Genomic DNA, 27127 nt, shown 5'->3' on the forward strand with positions numbered 1-27127 from the left:
ATATTAAATCTATTATAGAGTATCCATATAGTTACCGATGACTTTCATCTCTTGCCCGTTCTAGAAGGAAGAGGTCTACTATCCTCTATATAGTTAATCGATATCTAAAGCCGGATCTTCTTACCACGACGGAATAGATAGGCCTACGCTAGTAGCTATTTCTCTACTACTATCTAATTAACACTAGTACCTTCAAAGTGTTTGTCAATATTCCGCTAGGAGTTCACTAACGATACTATATTAGTACATAGCGAATCGTATTCTCAATACAGCTTTTCCTGGAAATAACCCTTCCACACTGCGGGTCATGGAAGTCATTCTAGTCCACGACCCATGGCTAGGTTGCTACCATGAAGGCGCAAGAACATCTCTCAAGTCTACCGATGCAAGAGGATGAAAGACTCAATCTTGAATAATCCATCCACCATAACTCTTTTGTAGCTCTGTTTGTTAGTGGGATGTGGCAAACACTCCCATCCAACCCAGGTGCTGGCTTTGAATCTCAAACTTACACCTCACCGTTCCTCAAACAAAGCCTTTCTGTGACCCTCTTCCTCCCAAAAGCAACTACACCCATTTTTGTACCTGCAAACATGCCCTCCTCCTTTACCTCATATACCGTGAAGTAAGTCACTATGTCACAAGTCTGGCCTGTTCTGACGAGGATCAAGCTTGGGAAGTTACCGAGCTTCTTAAATAGAAATTATTCTTCAATTGCCTAGTTCCGAATAGACATCCTAGAACAGCGTCGGAACATGCATCCACTATCACCTTTTCATAAAACACTTGCAGCTCGTGAGCGAATATCCATTATTCGGGTCTGCTGAGTGTCTCGCCTGCAGTTATCCTTTGCATTTGAAACCCTGCGGTTACAGGCGCCCCGTAATTGGTACTAGTCGTACTCCTGTATGTCTGGCGCCCTGCTGTGTGGTGGTTGTCATCATGGTGCCACCGAACAATCATCCACAAGGCACGGGCCGCAACGGCAGGGTCGGCAGCGTTGCGCGCCGATGATTGGTGGATACCACGCCTGGTGGGATCAAGTGCTGCAGTATGGCCGAGTCTACTGATCTACCGACGTATAATCATTCGAGCCAAACTTACTGTTTTTGATTCTGCGTGCATTTGCCCTAAGCTCGCACACACATTAGGTGTATCAGTACTCTAATAATCCACGACATCCGTGCCCTTAGGCCCTCCGGCTTCCTATACCGCTTTGCGCGGATACTGTTTCCTACGGATGCTTGCCAAGACACTTTTCTTGCGCTATCTTTCACTAGATTCAGCTGAACTGGCCGACTTTCTTGTACCTCTGCCGCTCCTCAACAAAGCCTTTTTAAGATTCTAAAAGTAGCTACTTCTTAACCTCCGCCTATCCATCATCTACTACAGTTTGTCGATCTCTCGTCTCTGGACAAAAAGAGCCGAGACCTCTTATTATGCTAGGCGACTTCCTTCCTGTCAGGTTGACCACGGTATTATTTTGGCAGCTCAGCCCGGAAATGAACAGCATTGGGCTACAAGCCCTAAAACTATACACATACCATCAGAAACATTGCTTTGACTGGCCAGTAATCTAATTTTCGAACGCTACCGTCGCCACGAACTAAATTTCGTCTCGCAGCGGCCCGAAAGTCTCTGGTGAAGTGGCTTGTCGCACGCGCGTGGCTTTCAAATACCCATACTACCAATAGCCCCCCGCGACGTAATGCACAAGAAGAGCTACGTGTATGCCTTGAAAACCAATAGGGATTTGGGCAGAAGAATAAGAAGGGCTAGGGGCCCCAAATTTGCTTTTCAACCAGAGTCTTTTGTCTGAAAGCCATAGGAAACTTGGAAACCGACACAATTTTCAGTTGTAAATATGGTAGCTTCGGCTCGCTTTTCCTGTCCTGGATGCGAGAGAAAGAACTTCAAGAGTTTGACTGGCGTCAAAAATCACTTTACTCGGGAATCTCACCCTTTGCGTTGTCGCGTATGTCAAAGAGTCTTCAAGAATGAGCTGGGAATTATACAACACTATCAAATGTCTAAGTGCGCGTCAGCGAACACCTCGAATATTACTCAACAAATATCACCACCAAATCTCCCCCAAGAGATATCCAAACAAATTCTCCCGAGGAGGGGTTGAAACCTTTTGGACATGGAATAAAGGTTCCCGATGATCATGGTTCATCTAGTTCCCTAGCTTCTGTGCCACCAATTGCTTTCGAAGAGAGCCCTGTCCCAGGTACTTAGTCCAAAATCTGATCACTGGCCTATCCGAAGCTTACATTCAATGCCACAGAAACCTTACTAGGAGTGAAAATTGGAGTCTCAGGTTGCTCGACCGTTCTAGATCCCCTAGAGCAGAGTCTCATTTTGAGATATCTGCGTTCTAGGTGCCATTCATGGAACCGTCTTCAGACCGAAAAATACATTTTAGGGCCTGGTTCCACAAGAAATAAAAAGCGCTCATCTAAGGGTTCTATTCAGACCTATGAATTTCGAGAGACACCTCATTTAGATCGACAAGCAGGGGGTTCTTGTCAGGCTATCGCTATTGACTGTGAGATGGTCGGAGTGCGAGATGGCCGCCAAGAACTCGCTTTTCTCAGCGCTATTGACTTTTTGACCGGCCAAATACTTATAAGTCGCTACGTTGTACCATCAGAGGAAGTAATTGACTGGAGGTCTAAGTTCAGTGGAATAACAAAGGATATCATGTCCAGTGCCATCTGCTCTGGTGCAGCATTCAGTGGCTGGCGAGAGGCGCGCGATAAATTATGGGAGTTTATGGACGACTCGACTATATTGGTTGGCCAGTCTCTCAATTATGATCTTGAAGTCCTAGGCATATGCCATGCGAAGATTGTTGACACCGCCATTCTGACTGCCGAGACCGTCTTCCCTTCCATTATCTCCACCACGCCGTTACCTCGTTTGTGGAGTTTGAAGAGCCTCGCGAAGGATTTTTTGAGCTTGGAGATACAGAACGGCAATTGTGGACATAGCGCTTTAGAAGACGCATATGCAGCACGGGACATCGCCATCTGGTGTATCAGAAACCCAGAGGAACTGAAATTGTGGGCAGAAAATGCTCGTCGCCGGGAGGACGAGTGTGGACTCAGAAAACGCCTAAACAGGAATCGCAAGGGTAGATTCAAGAGCAACGAGCCCGCCTCCCAGTCTATTCGAGCTTGGGAATATGGTGCTAAACATGACGATTATTCTGACGATATCCGATGGTCCGATCTTGCGGAGGAACTTGGATGGCCGGAGGATTATGATCCTTGGTCCGATTAATTTGGGACATGACCTATTGATATTATGGATTTGGCAAACCCTTGGACATCAATGCCCTCGCTACTGAATAGCTCTCGGTTCTTTCTTTTTGATTGCTTCTAGTGATATCTTTTGTTCCTGTACCTTGGACTCATTACTGGTCTTCATACCAAGTACTATGTTCGTTTCCAATTACAGACAACATCTTCATGGTGTTCACGTAGCGCCTACGGCTACAACAGCTCACTGTTTCAGTAGCTCTCATTATCGTAATTCCCGCCTAAGCGAGCCACTCGGTTGAGCGGGCCACCCCAAACACTATACTAAATACAATATTTCACAACTTCATATTGACCTGAAACATCGCGTTTACTATGATGTTTTGAGGTGGCCCGCTCAACTCGCTCAGGCGAGAATTACATTCTTGTTGACAACCTTCGATTTCTGCAAAGCAGCCAGCAATTTCCACTTGAGTCGGATTACATTGGAATACCATCTGTATACGAAAGGGTACCCGAGCTAAGATCCACAGTTAAGCGGGGACTTGCGCCCGTGTGATCTCTCTCCCTTTGCAATCGCCAAACGTGCAACTCCAGCCTCCGCTAATGCACGCAGATGCCATCGCCATTTTTCTGGGCGGTAAATGATTGGCCATTAGCGTACCAAGCAAGCCAATGTAACACTCAGGCTAGCGCGATGACTGGGAATCAGTTAAACCAAGTTTGGATATCCATTACTAGCGGCTTCTGATAAGGGTATATATCACCGGCGGTATCTCTGAAGTAGTATTTTCCCGACTGCCTCATATACTTTCGGCTTATAACAAGGCGAAATGTTTATACCCGAAAGTCTATTATAGAGTTCACGTCTATCCCATTTTAGAGTTACTAGCTAAGCATCTTCTTGTGGCCCTTTTCTTGATATCATGCTTGTCGCTAGTATGATCTTATGGACAGGGTAGGTTAAGGGAGGGCAGGGGCATGAACCTTCACTTGACTTTGTCCACCAGGGGCGACGGCAGCGGCGATTGCACCTCTTCAGTACGCGAACCCACCAAAGGAACTGACTCGTCGATGCAGGGGTCTTAGACTCACGCATCTCTGCCTCACAGTTGCCTGTCACATGGCCAAGTTACGTCCAGGTTCAGCATGGATTCCAGTGTTCACACCTCGCGAAGATCACCGTTTTTACTGTACTAGGGACTGGTGAAATATTGCCTAAATGTGTCCCCCATGCTGTGTTGAGCTATCTATCGTGGCATGCAGAGACTGGCTGCTGATGCAAGTTCTAAGCCTTTTTGGTCAGATGCAGCAATAGAGCTAAAGCGGGGGTCTTCTTTGCTTTTTCAACATTTGCATGTAAAAAATCATCTATTCTCAAGATCTGTAAAACTTTTTTTTTTGGTTCGCAGATTGACCCCAGAAGTTTGCTGCCAATCAGCCTCACTAGACAGTCGGGGAAAACTGAGATGGACGAACAATGTGGAACGAGGCAATGCCTTACAGAGGGTTGGGCTTGGTTGCGGTGGTTCAGCCCAAATGTTCAAGTATCAGGATCGAAACTAGGTGGTCGTCGAGGATGGCCAAGGCACTTTCAACATTCACGAAGATCTACTCCGGAAATGATCTACATTCTTCAACACAGCTCTGACAGGTCCATAGAAGGAATCTACTCAGCGACTAGTGGAAATGCCCAAGGAGGAAGTGAAAATGTTCAATGCCTATGCGCAATGGCTCTACACCTGCAAAATTCCTAGTGAGGTCACCTTCGAGGAAGGGGCTTACCTCTCTCTAGTCAAGGCCTGAGTTCTTTCATTAATGCCATCTTTGAGATGGGCGCGGAGGAAACCGAAGGTCGAATGCGGCGGGTTCTGTATGACCTGGTGATCCTCTACACATACAACAACACTACGCAGGACTCGCCGATTCGTCGCCTACTCGTGGACATGTGGGTGCGTGATGGAAATAAAAGGTTGCTGGATGAATGGAAAAATCGCGAGACCCTTCCTGCGAGCTTTCTTCTGGAACTCGCCAAGAAGCTGTTTCTCGCTGTCGAGGGAAAAATTACTCAACCTCTCGAGGAAAGTAATTACAACTCGTACCGTTAGATTTGTCGCGTGAAAAACAATCTTCAAAGAGGCGGATACTCAAGGCTACTCTCATGAAATGGTAGATCATGTTGCCTGGTTAAAAGGATTCGAAGCAGTCTTCTCCACACGTTTAACTGGGTCTCATGGTGACATTTGCATCTATTTGCCTCAAAATGCTTCGTGAAACGCTCCGTAGTTTCCTATTGACATATTTATAAGAACGAAGAACAATGAACAATAATTTCGGACGTGACATCAAAGTAAGGTACAAACCCTCAGACTACCAAAAGAGACCCGTGGTTGCCTACCGAGGAGGGTGGTGGCCGAAGTTACAGTGTGAGGTCGAAGCTTGGCCCGCCGTTTTCTTATCGCCCGGTCGAGCTCTCGGCCTCCTCGTGTTCCTTCGTCTTCAACAACATCACATCGCTCAACACCCCTCGTCATGGCCCCCCTCACATCAGAAGAGTACAAGGTACTCGAGCAATCGCGACAGCGCCTCGTTCAATTGACTCGCTCTCTGGGCTCTCTGGTATCCAGTCTAGAACAGGGCGATCCCCTACCGCCATGGTGCGCAGCTTCCCCGAAGCCCGAAGCCCCTCCGCATATACCCCAAGCTAACACTCCAAGTTAGGTCTTCACTTCAATCCCAGGCGAGCATCATATCAAACAATCTCATCAGCGTCACTGAACACCTCTCCGATCACCGCGACCTCCTTTCCTCAATTGTCGCATATCCCGGTCCCGAATACCCCGGCCGCACGCAAGAAAACATGCTCCAACAACTCATGCGCACCAAACTCGATCCTCGAGTAGAGGACTGGGTCGCGCGCGGTCGTATTGCCGGCACCGAATCTTCCCCGTCTGCTCTCGACTTCTCGCGCACGATACCGAATCCAAGCGCCGCCGTGAACACCTCTACGAAACAGCTCACTGAGCCGGAGCTGAAAGAGCTTTGGGAATGGGCACCCGTCGAGGCAAACCAGGAAGCTCGGCAGCGGAATTGGGGCGGCCATTATACACTAGAAGAGCGCGAGGCGGGGATACAGAACGTCGTTACGGGCTTACGGAGACAGCTGGAGGATGACGATGCGAGCGAGGATGAGGATGAAGGTGACGAAGATGAAGGTGAGGACGAGATGGAAGTTGTTGGTGTCCATCGCAAGTCCAGTGGTGGCATCGAGTTTGACATTGCGCCGCATCACGCTCGTGCCGTCGAGCCAGTTGTACCACTGGATAAGATTCTTCGATATATGACAACGGGACACATGCCGTGATCGCATTATATCTTTTTTTTTTTTTCGATTTTGGCATGGCGTTTAGGGTGATTTACTGGGGTTCAAGCTACTGAAACGGAAGAGCATGGGACAGACGGGGTCGGACGCGGCTTCCACGAGCCAACTGCATGGATTCCAAAATGGATTCCAAAATGCATTATTAGGAGTTTTATAGCCAATTTGAAAAGAAAGAAGCATGGTCAATCTAAAGCACAAGAATTCTCTAACCCCGACGTCGTGTGGTGGGAGTCTTGGAGCCCGGTTTGGGCGATGCGCCAGAGCTTTCGGCTGAGACTGGCTTCTCTGCGATCTTTGCGCGGGGCGCCTTCTTCTTGGGTGCGGGGCTGTTCCAGTAGTACACCATCTGTGCAGCGAGGATCAGGTTGAGGGTAAACCCGGCGATGAAACCATAGAGGATGAGCTTGTCCTCGACTTCTTGAAGAGTGGTGAAGATGCGGGAGAGAGAACCGAAAAGGTAGTTGAAGACCTAGACAGAGAAAGCGCGCAAGTTAGTTCATGACCCCTTGTAAGACGATGTAAGCTGCGAACATACCGCGAAAGCACTGAGCTGGCCAGTACCTCCCTCGCTCCAAATAGCGTAGATCTGAGGCAGCTTGCTGGCAACACCCAGAGCTCCAGCACCAGTCTGCAAATAGGCCATGGTGTTTCCATCAATGAGATTACGGTCAAAGAGCAGCGCGTACACGGAAGCTGCCACGACAGCAACGAAAGCTGCGGCCGCGGCGGACCGGCCGGCAAAGGTCAAGACAAGAATGCCAATCGCAACATCCTGGATGGCGATAAGAGCGCTCTCGCCGAAGGTGCTGAAGGGGAACTCGTTCCGCACGCTGTAAGACAGGGTGATGAGCAGACTAGCGGTTTCGAGGGCGTAAGACACAAAGGAGACACCAGCGGATGAGCGCGAGTTGATGAGTTTCAGGATCTGTGGGACCTTGACCACAGCGCTAGCGCCAACGATGGCAATACCGAGAGCTTTTGAGATAGCCAGGGATGTGCAGGCCGGATCTTCCACCAAGCTAAGGTCGAGAAGGAGGGCGGCGTGGCATGGTGCAGTAATCAACGAGATGATCGCATCGTGGACAGGCTGAGGGAGTGCCTCGACGATGGGCTTCAAGAGTGGCTGGAGGGGATCCACAACGGTCTTCTGTAGAACATCCATGATGGTATGTGTGTATGTAGGTGTGTTCAAAGAACGAGGAGGGAGAAGCTGCAATGGGTTGGTGTTGACATTCCGCAAGCTAAATTGCGGCACTTGGTCCGTGCACCCGCCGGGGAAATTGTTCGTTCTTCCACTTTTCTTCCTTTCCTTCCTGCCTCGAGGACCTCCACTCGACGCGCCATGCTCCCACTACGGTCCGCCATCTTGAGGCCAGGGCCGTCTCAGGAGGTGCTTCTTTGTTCACGATGTCTGGTTCGATCGCGACCACACACGCCATCCGCGACCCGGGGCTTCTGGTCCTCTTCGCATCGGCGAATGGGCATTGCAGCTAACCAGGCCAACTCCGCCTTTCACAAGACCTATTTCTCGGCCAATCGTCTATATGATGCTACGGGTTTGAAAGGAGGATTCATCTCTTCATTTGCCTCAACGAATTCCGATAATGCGTCGTCTCCTCGCTCATCAAAGACCGCCAAGGATACATCAGCCAACACTCCCGATTCGTCCGAACCAGCATCATCCGGGCCAATTGGTCCAGATTCCAGTCAGAGTGAACTACCACATCGAAGGAGGAAGCGTTTAAAGGAACAAGCAGCACAGAATGGCTCAGCCGAGCCTGCCATGCCACTCGATGCCTCCGCCCAATTGTCCAATTTCTCGTCCTCTCTCCCCATCACCTCCATCCGCCGCAAGCTAGCCGCATACCTTGCTCTTACGAAACCCCGACTATCCTTCCTAATCCTCCTTACTACCACATCTGCCTATGGCATGTATCCAATCTCCTCATTACTCGCGCTTGACCCGGCCATGACCCCACTCCCAACCCTTTCGACCTCCACCCTCACTTTCATATACTTGACAGCGGGCACGTTCCTTTCATGTTGCAGTGCAAACACAATTAACATGATGCTTGAGCCCAAATACGATGCGTTGATGTCGCGCACGCGCAATCGCCCGTTGGTCCGGGGGCTGGTTTCGCGTCGTGGGGCGCTGCTATTTGCTATTGGCACTGCGGCGGCCGGTCTCGGATTTTTGTACATTGGTACTAACCCGACAACTACGGCGCTTTCTGCGGCGAACATAATCCTATATGGATTCATCTATACCCCACTCAAACGGGTCAGTGTGATCAACACTTGGGTTGGTGCTGTGGTGGGTGGTATTCCACCCTTGATGGGATGGGTTGCGGCTGCAGGACAGACGGCAACGACTGGTCATGATACTTGGCGGGACATGCTCTTCAGCGAGGACAGCATCGGTGGGTGGCTATTGGCCGGCATTCTCTTTGCCTGGCAATTCCCCCATTTTAATGCTCTGTCGCATCTCATCCGCGATGAGTACAAGGCTGCTGGATACAGGATGCTGTGCTGGGTGAATCCGGCTCAGAATGCCCGTGTTGCCCTGCGCTACTCCGTGCTCATGTTCCCCATGTCCATCGGCCTCTGGTGGGTCGGCGTAGTTGGGAACGGCTTCTTGGTTGGAAGTACCGTCGCCAACGGCTGGCTCGTTCGTGAGGCATATCGATTCTGGCAACATCAGGGAGCCCAGGGTTCTGCCCGAGGCCTCTTCTGGGCTAGTATCTGGCAACTCCCTATTCTTCTCGTGGGTGGTCTCGTCACCAAGAAGGGTCTCTGGGATGGCGTCTGGCGCAACATCTTTGGACAGCCAGAGGAAGATGAGGACGAATACTTGTATTATGAAGATGGGGAAGATGCCGAAGATGACTCTACCCTCGTTAACGAAGAGAAGGCATCCCCTCCATCAAAACGGGCCAGTGTCTTGTCAACTGCATAAGATGATGGAGGTGGCTGAGAGAAGACTTTCCGACGGTTTGCACTGTCCAAGTTGGCCTAGCGTCTCGGTCTCTCCACTTACTCGCCTCGTCTCTTTTCTCTTCTGATCTTGTTTTATACAGCGGTTGAAACGGCGTTCTTTTGTTTTTGTTTCTCATTTATCGTGTATAACACTGTCCATACGAAGCCATCTACGGTTTATCTCACCAGGAATCTTTATATTCACCCGTCCCCGTCCCACGAAGCTCTTCAACTGTATGCTTTTCTTCCTTTCATATCTCCTTCCCTTAGGGTTGGCTAGACACATCGTCAATGTGTTAAATCCATCGAGTCGCCCTCGTCGCCCTCCCGGACACACGATTCTCACCCCGGGGCGTGGCTCCTGCGGCCAGCAACAGCCTCGCCATAGCCTTGTTACCCTTGGCTTGTGCATACTCCAGCGCAGTACGCCTCTTCAGATCCATCGCATCGACATTGGCCCCAGCATCAAGCAGTCTCCTTGTCGTCGTCATTTTGCTGGCCGCAACGGCACAGTGCAGTGCTGTGAGCCCGCCGGGATTTCTCATCTCAATTTCGGCCCACCCTCGGTCCAGCATCAGCGCAACAACCTCGGTGCAGCCCCACGATGCCGCAGTGAAGAAGAGATGACCATGAGGGTCGCCCTTACACTGCGACTCAATATCAGCCCCCAGCTCGACGAGGGCAGCAAAGGCGCCGGCTGAGTCGGTATCCAGTGCATACTTCAGATAACCGCGCCCGTCTTTCCCGGGGGCGTTGGGATCCATTCCCCAGCGGACCAGCTCGCGTACCGTGGCAACGCAATTCGCCTCGATGGCACATTGTAGCGCGTTACCGTACCAGTTCTCCAGGAGTGGGTCAGCGCCGTAGGCCAGCAAGTTTCGAGTCGTCTGTAGATGCCCGTCGGCGGCGGCCATGATCACGGGCGTAGCACCCATTCGCGTCCGCTCATTGACGCTGAATGTGTCTCTTTCTAAGAGCCAATCCACTGCCCGCTCAAGCCCCTCTCGCGACGCATGATGAAGAGCTGTGAAGCTCTTGCACTCGCTCGCTCTCCAATAACCCTCGATCAAACCCATCGACAACTGTCGCACCTGGTTTGTCACTGCCGGGGCAACGGGGGAGGAGAAGAAATTCAGCAGGGCAGACCACACCTCGGCATCAGTTTCTGTTCGCCGCGTGAATTGTCCCCAGTACCTGGCAGCCCAGTCGAGGAAAGGGTATGTCGCCATCTTCGACTCAATTTCAGTCTCGGTTGTCCAAGGCCCGTCCTGGAAGGTCTCAAAGACAAGGTAGCGAAGACAAGTCACGGCAAGTGTTGCTTCGGCTCGTGGGAAGAGATCTTCCGAGTTCTCTGTTAAGTACTCCTGAATGGCATAATGGGCAAGTCGTACACAGCCGTCTGCATCGACGGTCGCAAGGCCCTGGCAGCATTCGAGAATGGTCTTTGTAGTTGGACGATACTTTACGTTGACTGCGCTCTGCTTTTTGTGAACAGCCAAGGCATCGCTAAGTTCCTCTTCCCTCATTGCCTCTGTTGTATGCGTCAACCATTTCAGCGCATCCATTCCGAGTCGGCTGCGGCTTTCGGGGAGTCGTTGGATACGGGATATGGTATCTGCGAATGCGTCGTTGAGACTATGGGAAAGATCTGCTAGTCTGTCCTCCATCTCGCCTAGGGTAGGCTCTTTGAGAATGATACGGAGTCGCAGGACTGGGAGAAGAAACCTATCATAAGTAGATAGCCTATGTTAGTAAATTCTCGGTCTTGAATCAGGCGGGTAGCCATAGCGTAACTGGGAGGAAGAAGAGAAAGCATACATTCCCTCTGCACCCTTGGTCAGTTTCAAAACCAATTTATTCACAAATTCTTGATCCGCGATATTGTATATTTCTCCTTGCTCGAGCTCCTGGTAAAGATAAGTTTTGAGATCTTCCTCATGAGCCTCGATCATAAGATTCGGATGTTGTTGAAACAGGTTTACAAGATCGGGAATGTGCGGTCGACTGGTAACCAGCAAACGGACGTGGTCACTTCGAGCCACATTCAGTATGCTCTGAAGAAAAGGCCTTCGATGTCCCGATTCATCAAGTCCGTCAAACACTAGATATACTGATCTCATGTCCAAAGCAAGGTCTATTAGTAGTCGCTCGCACTCGTTAAGTGGTATTGACTCTTTGTGGCCGTTCTTCTCATATACTTCAGCGACGGAACTTGGGATTCGTGTCATCTGCTCTAGGAGCTGCCTCAGGATACTGCATAAAACTGCAGATGTACTTTGAGAAGATTGATCTTGATGATCGAAATAGAAGTACGCGACTGGTGAAGTCTCGCTAGAGTTTGTCTCAAGAAGTTCATCGATGATAATCGAGCTAAACCATCAGCCGGGGCTCCGAGAGCAGGTATCGAGGAGGTCTTACGCAAGATTCGTCTTTCCCGAGCCTTGAATGCCATGACAGACAAGAACATTCGAGGGCGATCTTTTTGTTCGCCATTGAACAAATTCTTCTCTTTGGAGAATCCAAGTCCCAGTATTTTGTGCTCTCGACGCTTGAATGAGCCTGTGTTTTTGATAGTGCCTCGAAGTGGATATCCAATTCAAAATGCTCTTTCTCCTCTCTCGCTCGATGTTATTCTGTATTGTGCGCTTTTGATCTGTAACAACGTCAAGAATGCGAAGCGTGCTTGCTTCAAGTCCTTGAACGGTCTTGAATTGTTCCAGCTGTTCTTCCATCAATTTTAAAACATCGTCCGACGTCTGCGATAATAACCGGCAGCCATCGACCGACAAGGCAAATTGCATCCAGTTGCTAAAATTGCGTAGTTCCTGAATCGTCTTCTGATAATCCTTCTCGCTGAAAGGCCACCATAGGCGGCTCCTTGTCCCCTTCCCTTCCTGGCCCAGCTGCTTGCAGAGGGCCTTCAGCTTGGCCTCACAAGCCGCGGAACAGGTCAGAAGAACGGAACTGTTGTGGAATCGAAGAGCATTATCATTCAATGAATCGCTTTTTAGCAGTTCGTGAAGATTAGTCACGTTGGCTTGAAGAGCTTCAAGTTCAGTTATTAAGGTCGCAATGGACTTCCTCGCCGATCTGACGTTGTCAATGTACTCTTTACAGGTACTGATTGCAGTGGCGACGAGAGGCAGGATGCCCGCGATGCCCAGGGACAAGGAGACAGGGTCCATCGCTCATAAAAGAGTGAGTTTCTACCTGAACGGCGAGGAGATTTTGTTTGCAAACGGTTGACAGAGCCTCACTTGGCTTAAGCGAGTCCGATACGGCTTGGAGCCCCGCGCTATAGGCAGTGACTAGTGCCCAATGTATACACTAGCACAGCCACACCCTTCTCCAAGTGCACCGATAACGAAGAGACATTTTTGCCGAACCAAATAGGCTAACCGCAACATAAGCATGGCTATATGTGGCGTCCAAGTGGGAGGGGTCAAGACTAATCCCTGTGGGGTTAATGATGAGAGCAGATCAGCGATCGTCAGGGAGCAGCTGATGGTTGCCGGGCGCACGAGACGGCTCAGCTCCATAAGCTTTTCACAAGGCTCTGTCCTCAGACCTCGTGTTCTTGTCTGTCTTCGAATCTTTCATTCATCCTATTCAACCCGAAAACTACTGAGTTTGTGGGTCAAACATGCGTATGTGGATCTCACGCGTTGCCGGTACCTTGTTTACAATTTTCTGAGTTGATATGGTCCAGACAATGTTCGCCGCCGGGCGAGAGACCTGGCATGGAACGGCCAGCATGGCCAAATGTCGTCTCGGTACAATCGGTTCAAGGCTACGCACAGGAGTTCCATGAGACCGGACTCTTCCTACCATCTGGAGGAACCAATCCAGAATGTGGACCGAATTTATGAGGTGCCCGCCAGGTCGTACGAGATACAGTCACAGCGACCTCCTCCTGCGCCAGAGTTTTTCGTGGAGCGACCTTCTCCTGCGCCAGAGATTATCGTGGAGCGACCTGAACTTGCGCATACACCTTCACATACCTCCGAGCAGTCGTCATCTAAATTTCGACCCACAGCAGCCCTTCAAATCGCTCCCGAGGATCTGCAGCTGGACCATGCAATCACCTCGGCCAGGCGCAGGCGAAGAGGGTTAGGAAGTGTCATTCGGGCACTCATAGATGGTCTGGGGCTTATTTTCAATAGGCTTAGTCTGGTATGTTCACGATATTTTATTAAGTGAGGTGAGTGCTCACCAGTTATGATTCAAGACATCCGAGGGCCTGTCGCTGTCGTGCCAAATTGCGTATCTGTTCCTGGACGATTACTTGAACTTGCTTCTTCTCACTGCTCCAGCGGGAATTGTGATCAACTACATGCCTACATCACGTATTGCCGTGTTCTTTGTCAACTTCGTTGCAATCGTTCCATCCTCCAGGATTCTAGGATTAGCGATCGACGAGTTGGAAGCCCATCTGGAAGAAAGCTCAGTCCTGATGGGTTTGATAAGCTGTACTTTTGGGTGTGTACTAGTCCATGCCGGCAGTGTTTCAGTGAAGCCAGTGCTAATTAGACCAGAAATGCCGTCCAGCTGATCCAATCCGTCTTATTGTTGAATAACGGACAGTTCGACGTGCTCCGTGTTTCCCTGCTCGGAACTATATTGACGAACCTCATATTGTTGACGGGACTAAGCTTTCTCATTGGCGGTATTAGGTACCGTGACCAAGAGTATGACAAAAACCTGACACAGACTATCACCATGCTTTTATTTCTGGCAATTTTGTCCCTGGTCGTTCCAACCGCTTCTCATTATCTTTCCAATATAGACCAAGCAGGCATTCTGGCCCAATCACGTGGCACGGCTGTTGTCATTATGATTTCCTATGGTCTATGGCTTTTGTACGATCTGAAAACTCACAAGCCAGTTGAGGTATTGTATCAGAATAGCATGAGTCAGGATCGCAGGAAAGAGAGAAATCTTCGCGGCCTCAATCGAGCACAAGGGGACTCGAGGACCTCAGGAAACATAGAGAGAATCTCTCCTCCACTACCCACGGATGATGAGGATGTGGCAGATTCGGAGCCAAGACTCACGGTTCCTGTCGCCATCATAACCATCTTAGCAGCAACCGCTCTTGTCGCTATCAACACGGAGTTTGCGACGGACAGTGTACAGAGTCTAACGGAGAGATCTGTCTCGTCCTCGTTTGTGGGTCTGGTCATTCTACCTATCATCTCCCTCGATACGGGCGCAATTAAATGTGCCCTTCATGATAACATGGATCTCGCTATAGCGTTGAGTCTGGGCCGCTGCATGCAGAATGCCTTGATGGTAGTCCCGCTTACCGTACTAGTTGCTTGGTGCATGGGTATAGATGATATGACACTGCAATTTGATGCATTCACCATCACTACATTGTTTATCTCGATGGTGATTTTGGGATATGTCGTTCAGGAGGGAAAGAGTAACTGGTGAGTGGCCCTATCACTGGAGGTAAACAACGAAAGGCTTACTCATTTACAGGCTTACCGGTGCTCTCTTGGTCAAAATCTTTGTAATAATCGCCCTTGCTTCTTGGTGGATGCCTTGATGAGAAAATCTTTGTAATAATCGCCCTTGCTTCTTGGTGGATGCCTTGATGAGATATTCATGTAATTAATAGCCAACTTAAAACCAATCAAACGGACAATGCACCATGACACCTTCGTTTTCTGACGCGCTGCATCCCATGTCGACATTCTCACAGTGACTTTAGAACTTCACTCACACCCATTGGGCCAAGCTCCTTGATGGTCTCCTCCCAAAGTCGCCCCATAACCTCTCGCCCCTCTTTTGTGTACTCAAAAGGAGCATACCTGGTTTCTAAAATTAGTAATAGCCCTAAAAGGGGTGAAAAGATTTCAAGAGGCTTACGGCGCTATCTCCCAATTCATCAGAATGCCTCCGTGTGAGTCCTTTCCCTTGATAATAGCAGCGTCAAGATACGTCGACACAGCTAGCTTGACATCTCTTGCTGACACAGCTTGCAGCAGATACAGAGTCGCTTTCACGGCAACAGGCGCGTCTCGCTGGAGCTCGGTGCCTTTAGTATAGCCAGGCTCCACCATGTTGACGATAACGTCATCACTTGAAACCAGGTCCGTCAACTTCCAGAGGAACAGTTGTCCCAATAATTTCGTCTTTGGATAATTGTCCATGAAATCGAAGTTTTTCTGGTCATCGAACGAAGGCAATAGTGGGTTGGCGTTCTTGTTGGCGAACTTCGCTGTAATTGAGAGCATGCTCGTGACAATTGTCAATCGTCCAGGTACGCCAGCCGGTGACTTTGCTTTCAGAACTGGGAGCAGGAGGATGGCGAGGAGAATCGTTGACAAGTAATTGACCTGCAAGGCCTCCTCATGCCCAGTGCTGGGAACGATCTTGAATTTCGACCCAGTGATGCCGGCATTCAAGATGGCAATATCCAGTCGAGAAAGCTCTTTCTCGGCCCTTGTTGCAAAGGCTTGGACGGACTCGTATGAGCTCATATCCAACAGCCATACTTCTATTATGGCATTGGGATACTGTTTTCGCAGCTTGATCGCCGCATCTTCACCTTTGGATGCAGTGCGGACGGCAAGAATCAATCGAGAAATTTTGAAGGAGAGAAGCTGTCTCGCGCATTCAAACCCCAACCCAGTATTTGAGCCTGTAACAATAGCAACCTTGCCGGACAGATCGGTGTCTTTGGGAGGATACTGAGGCTTGGAACAGAATTGATTCTTAATGAACTGATTGGGGAAGAAGGGAGCCGTTGAAGGCGGCAACTCTTTAGATGAAGGCATTGTAAGAGTGGGATATCGACTTAAACCCGGAGTCCAGTCAAATCTTGAACGAGAAGCCAGGTATCTGGGAGGAACGTGTGTGATCTTTCACATGAACAGCAGTGGGCATGGTTCGCGATTATATATCTTTGCTTCGCTAGGACGTGACGTCTATAACGGAGTTAAGAAACTACCTGAGGTAAGAGATATTCTAGGTCAGCCAATAGAAATAACAAATACTCAGGTCCACTATATCGCAGAACAAAATTATCTCTTCATCTCCAAGAAAATCGCAGTCTCGGCCAATTTTAACCGAAGTCCATGATGTCGCCTTGGCTGAGGCTTGGATGGAGATTCGTGAACGGACCCACTTAGATCTGGAGATAAGCCAGTTATGTGATACTTTCATGCGCTTTACCATAATAGGAAGTCAATCTGTTGCATTAGCCCCGGCTTCGAACCAAAGCTGGGAGAAGGCTTCGGGTTCGGACTTAGCGGAGGAACGGCTCGCTCATGCGGCGAACCTCCTAAAATCTTGGGGATCACCAATACTCTCTACTAATCACCATAATGGTAGCTCATACAAATCAATCTTGACACCACTCATACCTCTAATGAGCCGGAAAGCCGAGAAAAATGCCTGGGACTATTGGATCCGGTAAGTCTCGGCTTGAAATGTAGCGCCTTACGAATTATCTTAGCGAGTTTACGAGTATATGGCCCTCCCAGGCTAACATATCGCGAAGTGGCGGGGAAACCTCTCTTGTTCATAGATGGCCTGAACAAGCCCGAGGCAAATAAGAGGAAACAGATCAGAAAATATGTCATGCTTGGGAAAAACCGCGGCAAAGCCCGGAATGTCCGACCTGCCTCGACAATTGAACCTCATATAAAATTCCAGAGAGGGCTAGCGGAATCTCCTGATCTAGTGGTCAAGATGAACTATCCTGCAATACCTAATAAAGTCGGCGACGAACTATCTTTCACTCGATTCGCTGCTCCCGTGGCACCACAGTTGATGCGAGATATTCTAAAATGCAAGTTACTGGCCATCTCTGCGCATGTACCTCGATTCTGACCAAAACTGAATTACAGTCTCCTTGATGGCAAAGAAAGTCATGTACCCATTGGAGCCTTGCATCGAGTTTCATCGAAAAGACAAGGTCGACACATTTTACTTTGACCTGATGACTTATGATGCCACATACCTGCACGCTGTGGCTTTCTCATGCCAGGCTTTCTTCAACAAAGCATCGCCTAGAGAGACTGCAGAGATGGCTCAACGAGGTATTGTGCATCATTCAGAAGCATTGAAACAACTTCGAGAGAGACTCTCCAACGAAGGAGAACAGATCAAGTTCTCTGATTCCACAGTCCTTGTCATCTTGTCCTTAGCAATGCATGCTCATCTTTCTAGCGATTATGATACTGCAAAGCATCACATGGAGGGTTTGCGTAAGATTGTCGATCTGAGAGGCGGTTTAGGTGGGTTCAGCTATAACACAAAGCTTATCATGGAAATATTGAAGTAAGATCCCACAACATCACCCATATATGGTCGTTGCTCGTATGAATCTAACATTTCTCAAGGTGCGACCTAGGGATTGCCTTGTTTAATAACACAGAGCCATTCTTCTTCAAAGATCCATCTTCAGAACCCATGATCCCTTATGAACTGGTTTCTGGTACCGCTGAATCGCCGGATATACCTGACACTGAATCCTTGATCCCCGAGTGGAATATCGATGCAGATCTCCGACATACTTGTGATGTGATGAGAGAATTTTGCTCAACAATAAACTCCGCAACAAAACGGAATCGCCGTCTCCCAAAAGAAATCTTGCTAAATGCCATGGCTTCAGTCATGTACCGTCTGCTTGGCATGAAAGACTTTGATCCAAATTCTCCAAATGAAGCTATCCGCCTTGGTCTGCTCGCCTTTTCATCACATACATTCCTTCTTTATAAGAATATGAAGCCTCCACAGATAAGCTTCCCTCAGAAGTATGGGGAATGTCTGCAAACCATCGAGTTCTCGACAATTCCGGCGCTGACGGGTTTATGGTTGCTTACCGTTGGGGCGATCTCAGTGTTCACCCCGACTGATAACTCTTGGCTTATGCCTTTGTTGCGAGACCAAATGAAGCGCTGCCGAATTTCCGAGTGGGAGGACATGCGCGATCATCTGAAACGGTTCCTGTGGATTGACATGTTGCACGACAAGCCTGGGCAAAAAGTATTCAGCACTGCATGGGCCCTAAGCTGCGAGATCGATTAGTTGAATTCCGCAATAAGTACCAGCAAAGCAGAAGCCCTTCTCGTATTCATAATCTGATTTCTCTTTCATCAAAACTCAGGGTGCGACTGAGTATAATCATCATAGAGTACATATCTCTGTTCATCACTTGCATGTATTGAAAGGAGATTGGGGACTGGGTATCTTATTCTATTTATACACAAGTTATATAGTACAGTACATATTTTCCACCATTTGAACACTACTCTCCCTTCCTCAGCTGCAAATGATACGTTTCTAACGATGCTTCGGTCATAGGACTTGGCGCACGCACCATAGCATCATCACCACCCTTGCCAGTCTTCGGGAAAGCAATGACATCCCGCACAGACTCCTTGCCCAGCATGACGGCAACTAGTCGATCAAAGCCTAGTGCTAGACCTGCATGTGGTGGACAGCCTGCGCGAAGAGCATCGAGGAGATGTGAAAAGTCTGCGAGGCGTTCAGCTGGCATTTTGAGGATGTTGCGGAAGATAAACTCCTGCACCGCAGCGTCATGGATACGGCGACTACCGCCACCGAGCTCGACGCCGTTCACGACGAGATCGTAGTGATCCGCCACAGCTTTGGTAGGGTCGGTGAGGAGCAGTTCGACGTCGGCAGCGGTCTTGGGTGCTGTGAACGGGTGGTGGGTGGAGGAGATGCCTGCAGCGCCGCCCTGGCCGGGTTCCGACTCGGAGGATGGGGAGAAGAGTGGGAAGTCGACAACCCACATGAAATCGAAGCCAGATGGCGCGTCCTTGAAGCCAGTGGAGACGGCATGGGAGTGTAAGGCCCGACGGAGATCACCAATTGGGGTCGACCCTCCTGCAAAAGGGGCATGAGGGCGAGCTTGAAGGATAATCAGGTCGCCGTGATCCGGGTCGAGAAGCTCTTCAACCTGCTCGGCAGCCTCGAAACCAAAGGGCTGCAGACCAGAAAGTGGCTGCTTCCCGTTAAACACGAAGACACCAGGGCCGCCATCGGGGTTACTATTGAATGGAGCACCAGCAGGCGAATCGAGGAACTCTGTAATGAACTTGAGCGTCTCTGCCGGGTCATTATTGGCGTTCTCAAGTTTGAAAGCCTCAACAATAGGATCCGTGAGCGGTGAAATCTTCATAACCAGATCAACGGGCAGTAGATGGTCCAGCCGCATGATTTCCATGCCGTATCTCGTGTCAGGCTTGTCAGAGCCGTACTTCGCCATAACTTCCTGGTATGGGACACGACGGAAGGGGCCTTCGGGCGCCGGGTCTTTCATCAAAGTAGACCACAGTCGACGGATGACTCCCTCTACGGTGCGCATCACATCGTCGCCAGTAGCAAAGGACATTTCCAGGTCCAGCTGGGTAAACTCCGGCTGCCTGTCCGCACGAAGATCTTCGTCCCGGAAGCAACGCGCAAATTGATAATAACGGGGCAAGCCACTGGCCATGAGGATCTGCTTGTACTGCTGCGGGCTCTGGGGCAAAGCATACGCCAGCCCCGGCCGACGAGTCGGCACCAAGAATTCACGCGCACCCTCAGGCGTCGACTTGAACAGCAGAGGAGTCTCAATCTCAACAAATGCCGGCTGATTCTTCTCTTCCAGCTCCTTCTTGCAGGCATTCCGAACCGCCGCGCGGAACCGCAGCGCTTCACGGAGCTCGGCATCGGACCGAAGTTGGAGGTATCGCTGCTCCGGCGCAAATACCGTCTCCGGCGTCATGATGATATCCTTGGGAAAGTCATTGAGCAAATGAATATCCTCCAATGCCAACTCCCAGGCGTCCTCTGGTTTACTCTCACCCTCAGAGGCCTTCTTTTTCTTTTGTTGAACTGTTCCTCGCACAGCGACGGGGCTGTTGGCATTGATAGACTTGAGCTTTTCAAATGCGTCATTCTTGGCGAAGCCGACTACTTGCAGGCTGTGCTTCATGGTCGGATCGGTGAGACGCACGAAGGACAGCTTCTTCGAGAGATCTGCGCGCTGGCCGAGGTAGCCATGTAAAACGACTTCGGTGTTGGGCTCGGCCTGTGAGAGGAAGGTTTCGAAGTCATGGGTGGCAGGAGGGAATTCCACTAGAGAAGAAAACAAGCTATATTAGCAATTAGATTCGCCTATTTATCAGCTCACTGTTCTCAAGCCACTTACCGGCTTTCTTGTATGCCTCCAGGAAGCTGGGGAGCTCGGCGGGAGCATCTTGCTCACGGAGGCATGCAGGGTGATGAAACCGCCTGCCCACTGGGACCTGTTGCTGCCATGGCCTCGCAGATAACAATCTGGAGCTCAGAAAACTCGATCGAAGCCGTAAAGGCAATTGCACGCCCGGAGTGCGTATCATGATTGGCAAGGAACTCTCCAAGCTGGGCCGCTCGCTCGACCCCAAAAAAGTAGCGGGTTCCGCCCACCCAAACGAGACTAGCGCGGGCCTTTTAATAGCGCGAATCTTTCCGCACTTTTTTCTTCTCTTCTTCATCCTTCCAAGTTTTATACTTGTGAGTCTACCTGCTCTGCTGCGGCATTTCTCCCCCCAAGATCTGGTTTACTGACTGCTCTCCCAGATGATGAAAGCCTAGTGTGTTCTTTATGATTAATCTCTCCTCCCTGAGACTTGTGGCTCTCCCTCTTTTGGGGGCTTAAGGGCTGCTTGACTCGGGATGGAGGGAGAATGAACTATGCGTTCGGCACACCAACCTTGTTAAATTACGGACGCGATGAAGGCATCTCTGACCCATTTTCAACTTGAAGGAGTTTCCCACTGGCTGGACCGTGGGCTTTGTGATAATCCGAGGATGGGAGTTGGGTCGTGGAATGGGACTGGGCCGGTCTGCAGACTCTCCATACCGTGATGACACGCACCTCTCTCTTTCTCTATGAACATAGTTCTATACTTAGAAAATGATCTCGTTTCCGATACTCGATTCAATTTATGTCATTCCCAATGTAACCCAACGTCCCACGCAATCTTTAGTTCCTCCCCAGTAGCTTTCCCGCGTCTCGCGATATAATCACACTTTGTATGCTTTCTATACAATTTGAACAAGAAAATATATGAACTCGCAAAAGAAAACGAAGAAAATCCAAGCTTTTACTGCTCACCGAAAATCATTTTCTCCAAAACAGCCTTCTCGCCGCTGTTGTCCACCAAATTTTTGAACACGCCATTCTCAATCCCCATCAGATCCTTTGGAGGTCCAAATTCGACCGCCTTGCCTGCATCCATAACCAGGATACGATCAAAGTCAGCAATAGTGCTGAGACGATGGGCAATAACGAGCAGTGTTGTCGCGTTACGACCGAATTCCGCGCGGATGGACTGCTGGATCAACGCGTCGGTCTCCATGTCCACTGCAGAAGTGGCCTCGTCCAACACCATGAGCTTGGGCCGAGAGACGATGGCACGGGCGAGACAAAGGAGCTGCCGTTGCCCCTGGGAGAGATTGAGACCGCCCTCTGAGATGGGAGCGGACAGGGACGTGAATACGTTTGTGTTAGCCTGCTGTGCGGTCGCTGTATCAGGCGTGGTTGCACCATTAACAGTAGACTGCGGCGGCGTCGCAGCTTGGGAGGTCAGGGTTGCCTCATCGTCCTCGACGGGGCTGGAGATTAGGTGCACGCGGGCCAACGCGTCCTTCAGCTCGGTGTTATTGTACTCGTCGAAGGGATCGAGGTTGGACCGGACGGTACCAGAGAAGAGGACAGGATCTTGCGGAATGATGGCAAGACGACTCCGGAGATCGTGGAGCGTGATCTTTGATACATCAAGGCCATCGATGAGAATCTGACCCTGGCGGGCTTCCAGGAATCGGAAGAGAGCCAGAGTCAATGACGACTTGCCCGCGCCAGTACGACCGACCACACCAACACGCTGGTTCTTCTCAACTGTGAAGGTGAGTCCCTTGAGAACTGGCGGCAGGTCTGGTGCGTATCCAACCACAAGGTCATTGACCTCCAAACGACCCTCTGTGGGCCAAGCAGCGGGTGCATCAACGCCTCCCTGGTTCTCAAGCTCGATCTTCGAATACTCAATGACACGCTCGGTAGCATTCATGTTGAGTTCGATGTTAGCATACTGTCGAAGAGTAAAAGCAATCGCAGTATTACACTGAAGCGCAAAGCTGAGCGCAAATCCAGCAAGCGAAGCCGAAATTCCAGGCAGAGAAACCACCAGAGCAGCCGTCATAGTCGAGAACACCGCGCCAACAAGATTCATACGAATACCAAGCCATCTGTTGAAAAGCCACATCGTCCACCATGCTTGGGCATGAGCATTGATCTTGCTGTAGATGACCTCGATAAAAGTTTCACTCTTACTGAAAGCGCGAATCGTGACCAAACCAGCCAGGCTGGATCCGAATTGTTCGAACACGGGACTCTTCGCAGTACTCTCCAAGCGCTTGATTTCTCGTGCACCTGCCAAGTAGGTCATGGAAAGCTTCATGCAAATCACAAACAGGATTCCCGCTAGAACCAGTACTAAAGGAGAGACGAGCACTCCGGCAACCAAGATACCGCACACTTCCAATACCTGGGAGCAGAAAAAGCCCATCTCATAGCCGATACGAGAGTCGATCATGTGGAAATCGGATGTAAATCGGTTGAGGATACGCCCAAGGGGAACTGTATCCAACCACCGCAGTGGTGCACGTAGGATGGCATATGTGAGGCGGTTGAATAGATTTCTAGAGGCGCGGACGCTTGCTGAGAGGATGAAATAGAAACGGGCCGTGCCGATCATGCAAGCGAGAACGGAGATTCCGACATAAATGCCAAGGCACCACTGCAGATTATCTTCCTCTTCAGCTGACTGCGTAGACATGCTATGTTGCAGCAGGGCAGAAAATTGTTCTGGATGGACCTGAGTGCTGGACGATGACCTGGTCCAGACATTGATCCACCAAGACTATCGTAAACCGTTAGAGAATAATTCTCGAGTGGAGTTGGTTCCAGACTTACCCGTCCGATCATCAGGCTGGAATAACTTAAATACACAAGTATCGTGATCAGCCAGAGAACGATATGACCACCCATCGAAAAGTAACTCGCGTAAACCGAGAGCCGGACAGAGCCAACTTCTCGCTGCTCGTCCTCGATGAACTTCTTAGGTGGTGCAGCCTTCGCTGTAGTCTCATTCTGTGAGTGACTTGGTCGCCGACGGGATGTGTTTGAGATGACTTTCTGGAGAGTGGTCTCCTCAGGGTTAAGGGCTGCCTCCTCCTCGGTTGGTGCATTTTGATCTACCTCCGTCGCTTCACTCTCTTCCTGGAGAATATCATTCAAGTGGTTTTCCTTTCGGAGATCCTCGACGGTTCCCGCGTACTTGACGCATCCGTTTTCTAGAAGCACGGAATAATCGGTCTTCGGGAGACACAGTGCAACGTGGTGAGTAACAAGGACTCGAGTCCGGCCCTGGCCAAGCTCGCCTGTTAGAGCATGCTCAAAAACGTGGCGGCCAGTGTGGGCATCCAAGGCACTAAAGATATCATCCATCACGAGTATGCCCGCCCTCGAGTACAATGCACGAGCAAATGATACTCGCCACCGCTGGCCACCACTCAGGTTGACGCCGTTTGCGCCGATATCCGTTAGTTCACCATCAGGCATCATCTCCAGATCCTTCTGCAAGGCGCATGCGAAGAGGGTCTTCTGATAACGCTCCTCATTGTAAGGCAAGCCAAATAGGATATTATCTTTGATGGTAGCATTCTCAATCCATGGAATTTGCGCAACATATGCAATAGCCGAGTCGATAATCCAATTCGCGCTGGTGGCCAGGTGGTCGAAGCGTTCTTTGATAGGAGGTGGAACAGGAACTCTGATGGTTCCCTGGATGACATCACATTCACCCAGAATGGACGCGAGAAGCAGACTTTTTCCAGAACCAGTCCGTCCGGAAATTACACTGAGGCCCTTCTTAGGGAGAGCGAGATTCAGCTCCCGCAGGAGGAAACGATCTTCATCCTCCTCTTCGTCTTCTGCCTTGTCTACCGGCCAACCCACAGAGACATCTTCGAAGGAAATGCTGTCAGAATCCACGGTGTTGACAATCTTCTCCGCTGAGTCCATGTACACATCAATACGGTCCGCGCTGACCTTGGCCTCCAGGCCGTTGGAAATGATCTCGGGCAAAATAGCTAGAGACATCTCCAAGGCACCAAAGACGGCCATTGCAGTGAATGCAACAGAGGCAGTTAGCCCGCCATTGAGCAACGCATAAACAGCGAGGGAGATAGCAGAAAGGCCGATGGGCCCAAGGATCCAGATACCCAAAAGAACGATATCATAAAGGAACGAGATCCACAAGGCTCCCAGCTCTGCGTCTCGAGCTTGGCCAATCTTCTTTTGCCATTCCGCTTCCAAGGCGGAAAACTTGATTTGACGAATTCCTTGAAGGACCTCTGTGACGATAGCCATTTTCTGGTCTCGAAGCTTCATGAGCTTATCTTGTGAGCCGGTATATTTCTTCGCTGCGAATATGTTTAGCGGGGTGACGAGCAGTGACACGGCAATTCCAGCCAGAGCACTCCGCCACCCAAGGATTTTGACCAAAAAGCTGCAGCCGATAATCACTTTCAGACTGGCAAATGGAATCAGGTAAGCGTAAGAAGTAAAATCCGAGATACGTCTCGCATCCACTGCTGCAAGGTTAATAATGCTTTGTCGGCTCTTTTTGAGCGAAGCTTCGTCGTCTTCCTCCTCATCACCATCCTGTTCCTTAAGCACCGCTTTGGCGGGTTCCTTTTGCTCGTCCTTGTTTTTGGACTTTTTCGTATTCTTGGCGTCTTTGCGGCGCATAGACTTGGCAAAAACGACAGCTGACAGTTCTGCATATATCGGGACAAAGAGCTTAGAGCAGACAGCCCAGAACAGCCACGCCTCGAAAGTCGAATGAAGCAACATTAAGCCACCAAGTGCAAGAACCCAAAGTGCCATTTGAAGCGGATTGAATAAGTCTGTTCCACGAGTCTCCAGTGAACTAAGGATGTTATAGAGAGCCATCTGAGGTCCGAAGCTCAGGATGCTGATAACCATGGTCAGGAAAAGTTGAAACAGCAGCGAATCCCAGTGCGCGTAGACGAGAGCCTTCCAAATCTTGCGCGATCCTTTGGCATGTTCAAAATGCGCGCGAAGGCTTTCTGCACGCTTTGCCGACCGGAGCTTTGGGAGGTCGCTAAGTGCGAGCGTCCGGTGCTTGACAGCATAGCCGAGAATGTTTCCAGCCCAGGAAAACGTATAACGGCCAAAGGCCGATACTGTAAGCTCCCGGTCAACGATTTTACCTTCGAAGAAGACGTCAGGCCGGCGTGGCAGAAGAATGGTGAATAGTGCACGCAGAAGCGCAGTGGCAAGCTGGGCTGCGACCAGAGTGATCCATGGCTGCTCGCGAAGCATGACATTTTGAGAGTCCCATGCCAGTCGGATCTGAATACCAGTAACGGCAAGGGCAGTCAAACTGCCACCGAAAGCAAATTGACCCAGCACGAATCGACTCGTTGGGCGAGGTTCGGTGAAGAACGCAATAGCTTGAACAGAAAGGAAGGCCTAAAAAGTGATTCCCAGTCAATCAAATTTTACCGAGATTGAAGAGATCTCAGCACAGTCTCTTGCACATACCCAAATCCCCAGTTGAAGCCAGGCCAGAATCAAATAGTCGGTCTCATAGTTTAACGTGGTGAGAACGGCCAAAGCGAGCGTAACGACGAATCCACTGCCGGAGAAAACCGCAATCGCGACTCGTTGCCACCGATCTGAAAATACCTTCAGCGATTCCGGCGAAGCCTCCCCGTCCTCATCGCGATAGGCGGTTTTGGCGAAACTGGTCTCATCCTGGAGCGAGGATCTACGTGCGATCCGATCGGTGATACTTTTGACAGCAGGGATACTATCCAGGCCCGCTAGGAACACAGCGACGACCCCGGCCACTAGAGACGCAACCTGCACGTTAAGAGGCATTCCTCATGTCACCGCGTACGAGAGGGGATGAGAAGAGAGCGAAAAACAGAAGAAAGGAAGAGGAACAGAAGGGGGTGGATCATTCGAGCATAATAATAATAATTATAATATATAATAATAGGTAGTACGTGCTTCCCACCTTATCACGGTCCTCGGTGGTCAGTCATCCTTCGAGTCCCAGAATAATGGAGGCGTTAAGTCAAGTCCTCTGGAGCGGGTCCTGGTCATCGACATTTACTTCTGAACAAGTTAAGTGCAAAGCGCAAGGTCACATCCACACGCGCAGAGCGGGGAAAGGCGTTTCGCCCCTCCCCCCCTGGTTCGCAAGCTGCTACTCGCAGTTGATGATAAAAGCTGATTTGTTGATTTGCTGATTTGCTATGGCGAAATCGTGAGTCAACCCCCCGATTTTGCAGGGCTCGTATTTTGCCAGATCTTGAAAATTCGATGAGAGGTACTCGAGTTTGGTTCCCCAATATTCGGTGACACATGATTATAGCTCCAATCCATAAACGATACTGCGTCAAT

The 27127-nt window shown here is 50.1% G+C and overlaps 11 protein-coding genes across 11 annotated transcripts; 6 read left to right on the top strand and 5 right to left on the bottom strand.

Moving 5' to 3' along the window:
* Positions 1–2553: 2553 nt before the first annotated feature.
* On the top strand, positions 2554–3285 carry N7458_000763 (3'-5' exonuclease; the record flags this gene model as incomplete). The annotated part of the gene is made up of 1 exon (XM_056904157.1): positions 2554–3285. One exon carries the CDS (start codon positions 2554–2556, stop codon positions 3283–3285), a length of 732 nt encoding a protein of 243 aa, XP_056771924.1.
* Positions 3286–4952: 1667 nt separating this feature from the next.
* N7458_000764 (uncharacterized protein) lies at positions 4953–5371 on the top strand (the record flags this gene model as incomplete). The annotated part of the gene is made up of 2 exons (XM_056904158.1): positions 4953–5019; positions 5064–5371. The coding sequence occupies 2 exons, from the start codon at positions 4953–4955 to the stop codon at positions 5369–5371; spliced, it is 375 nt and encodes a 124-aa protein (XP_056771925.1).
* A 424-nt stretch (positions 5372–5795) lies between these two features.
* Positions 5796–6627, top strand: med8 (RNA polymerase II mediator complex subunit MED8; the record flags this gene model as incomplete). The annotated part of the gene is made up of 2 exons (XM_056904159.1): positions 5796–5920; positions 5985–6627. The coding sequence occupies 2 exons, from the start codon at positions 5796–5798 to the stop codon at positions 6625–6627; spliced, it is 768 nt and encodes a 255-aa protein (XP_056771926.1).
* A 223-nt stretch (positions 6628–6850) lies between these two features.
* On the bottom strand, positions 6851–7807 carry N7458_000766 (putative monosaccharide-P-dolichol utilization protein; the record flags this gene model as incomplete). The annotated part of the gene is made up of 2 exons (XM_056904160.1): positions 6851–7114; positions 7181–7807. 2 exons carry the CDS (start codon positions 7805–7807, stop codon positions 6851–6853), a joined length of 891 nt encoding a protein of 296 aa, XP_056771927.1.
* Positions 7808–7987: 180 nt separating this feature from the next.
* Positions 7988–9601, top strand: cox10 (protoheme IX farnesyltransferase; the record flags this gene model as incomplete). The annotated part of the gene is made up of 1 exon (XM_056904161.1): positions 7988–9601. The coding sequence occupies one exon, from the start codon at positions 7988–7990 to the stop codon at positions 9599–9601; it is 1614 nt and encodes a 537-aa protein (XP_056771928.1).
* A 316-nt stretch (positions 9602–9917) lies between these two features.
* N7458_000768 (ankyrin) lies at positions 9918–12806 on the bottom strand (the record flags this gene model as incomplete). The annotated part of the gene is made up of 3 exons (XM_056904162.1): positions 9918–11346; positions 11440–11991; positions 12040–12806. 3 exons carry the CDS (start codon positions 12804–12806, stop codon positions 9918–9920), a joined length of 2748 nt encoding a protein of 915 aa, XP_056771929.1.
* Positions 12807–13264: 458 nt separating this feature from the next.
* N7458_000769 (uncharacterized protein) lies at positions 13265–15057 on the top strand (the record flags this gene model as incomplete). The annotated part of the gene is made up of 4 exons (XM_056904163.1): positions 13265–13268; positions 13331–13794; positions 13850–14100; positions 14157–15057. 4 exons carry the CDS (start codon positions 13265–13267, stop codon positions 15055–15057), a joined length of 1620 nt encoding a protein of 539 aa, XP_056771930.1.
* A 265-nt stretch (positions 15058–15322) lies between these two features.
* N7458_000770 (uncharacterized protein) lies at positions 15323–16406 on the bottom strand (the record flags this gene model as incomplete). Its single annotated transcript, XM_056904164.1, has 2 exons — positions 15323–15437; positions 15496–16406. 2 exons carry the CDS (start codon positions 16404–16406, stop codon positions 15323–15325), a joined length of 1026 nt encoding a protein of 341 aa, XP_056771931.1.
* A 1082-nt stretch (positions 16407–17488) lies between these two features.
* On the top strand, positions 17489–18663 carry N7458_000771 (uncharacterized protein; the record flags this gene model as incomplete). The annotated part of the gene is made up of 2 exons (XM_056904165.1): positions 17489–17913; positions 17976–18663. The coding sequence occupies 2 exons, from the start codon at positions 17489–17491 to the stop codon at positions 18661–18663; spliced, it is 1113 nt and encodes a 370-aa protein (XP_056771932.1).
* Positions 18664–18883: 220 nt separating this feature from the next.
* N7458_000772 (aspartate--tRNA ligase MSD1) lies at positions 18884–20987 on the bottom strand (the record flags this gene model as incomplete). Its single annotated transcript, XM_056904166.1, has 2 exons — positions 18884–20724; positions 20798–20987. The coding sequence occupies 2 exons, from the start codon at positions 20985–20987 to the stop codon at positions 18884–18886; spliced, it is 2031 nt and encodes a 676-aa protein (XP_056771933.1).
* A 747-nt stretch (positions 20988–21734) lies between these two features.
* N7458_000773 (uncharacterized protein) lies at positions 21735–26599 on the bottom strand (the record flags this gene model as incomplete). Its single annotated transcript, XM_056904167.1, has 3 exons — positions 21735–23549; positions 23603–26188; positions 26261–26599. The coding sequence occupies 3 exons, from the start codon at positions 26597–26599 to the stop codon at positions 21735–21737; spliced, it is 4740 nt and encodes a 1579-aa protein (XP_056771934.1).
* Between the last annotated feature and the right edge of the window lie 528 nt (positions 26600–27127).

Source organism: Penicillium daleae (assembly GCF_028827525.1).
Source record: "Penicillium daleae strain IBT 16125 chromosome Unknown utg000001l_segment0_segment0, whole genome shotgun sequence".
Classification (NCBI taxonomy): domain Eukaryota; kingdom Fungi; phylum Ascomycota; class Eurotiomycetes; order Eurotiales; family Aspergillaceae; genus Penicillium; species Penicillium daleae.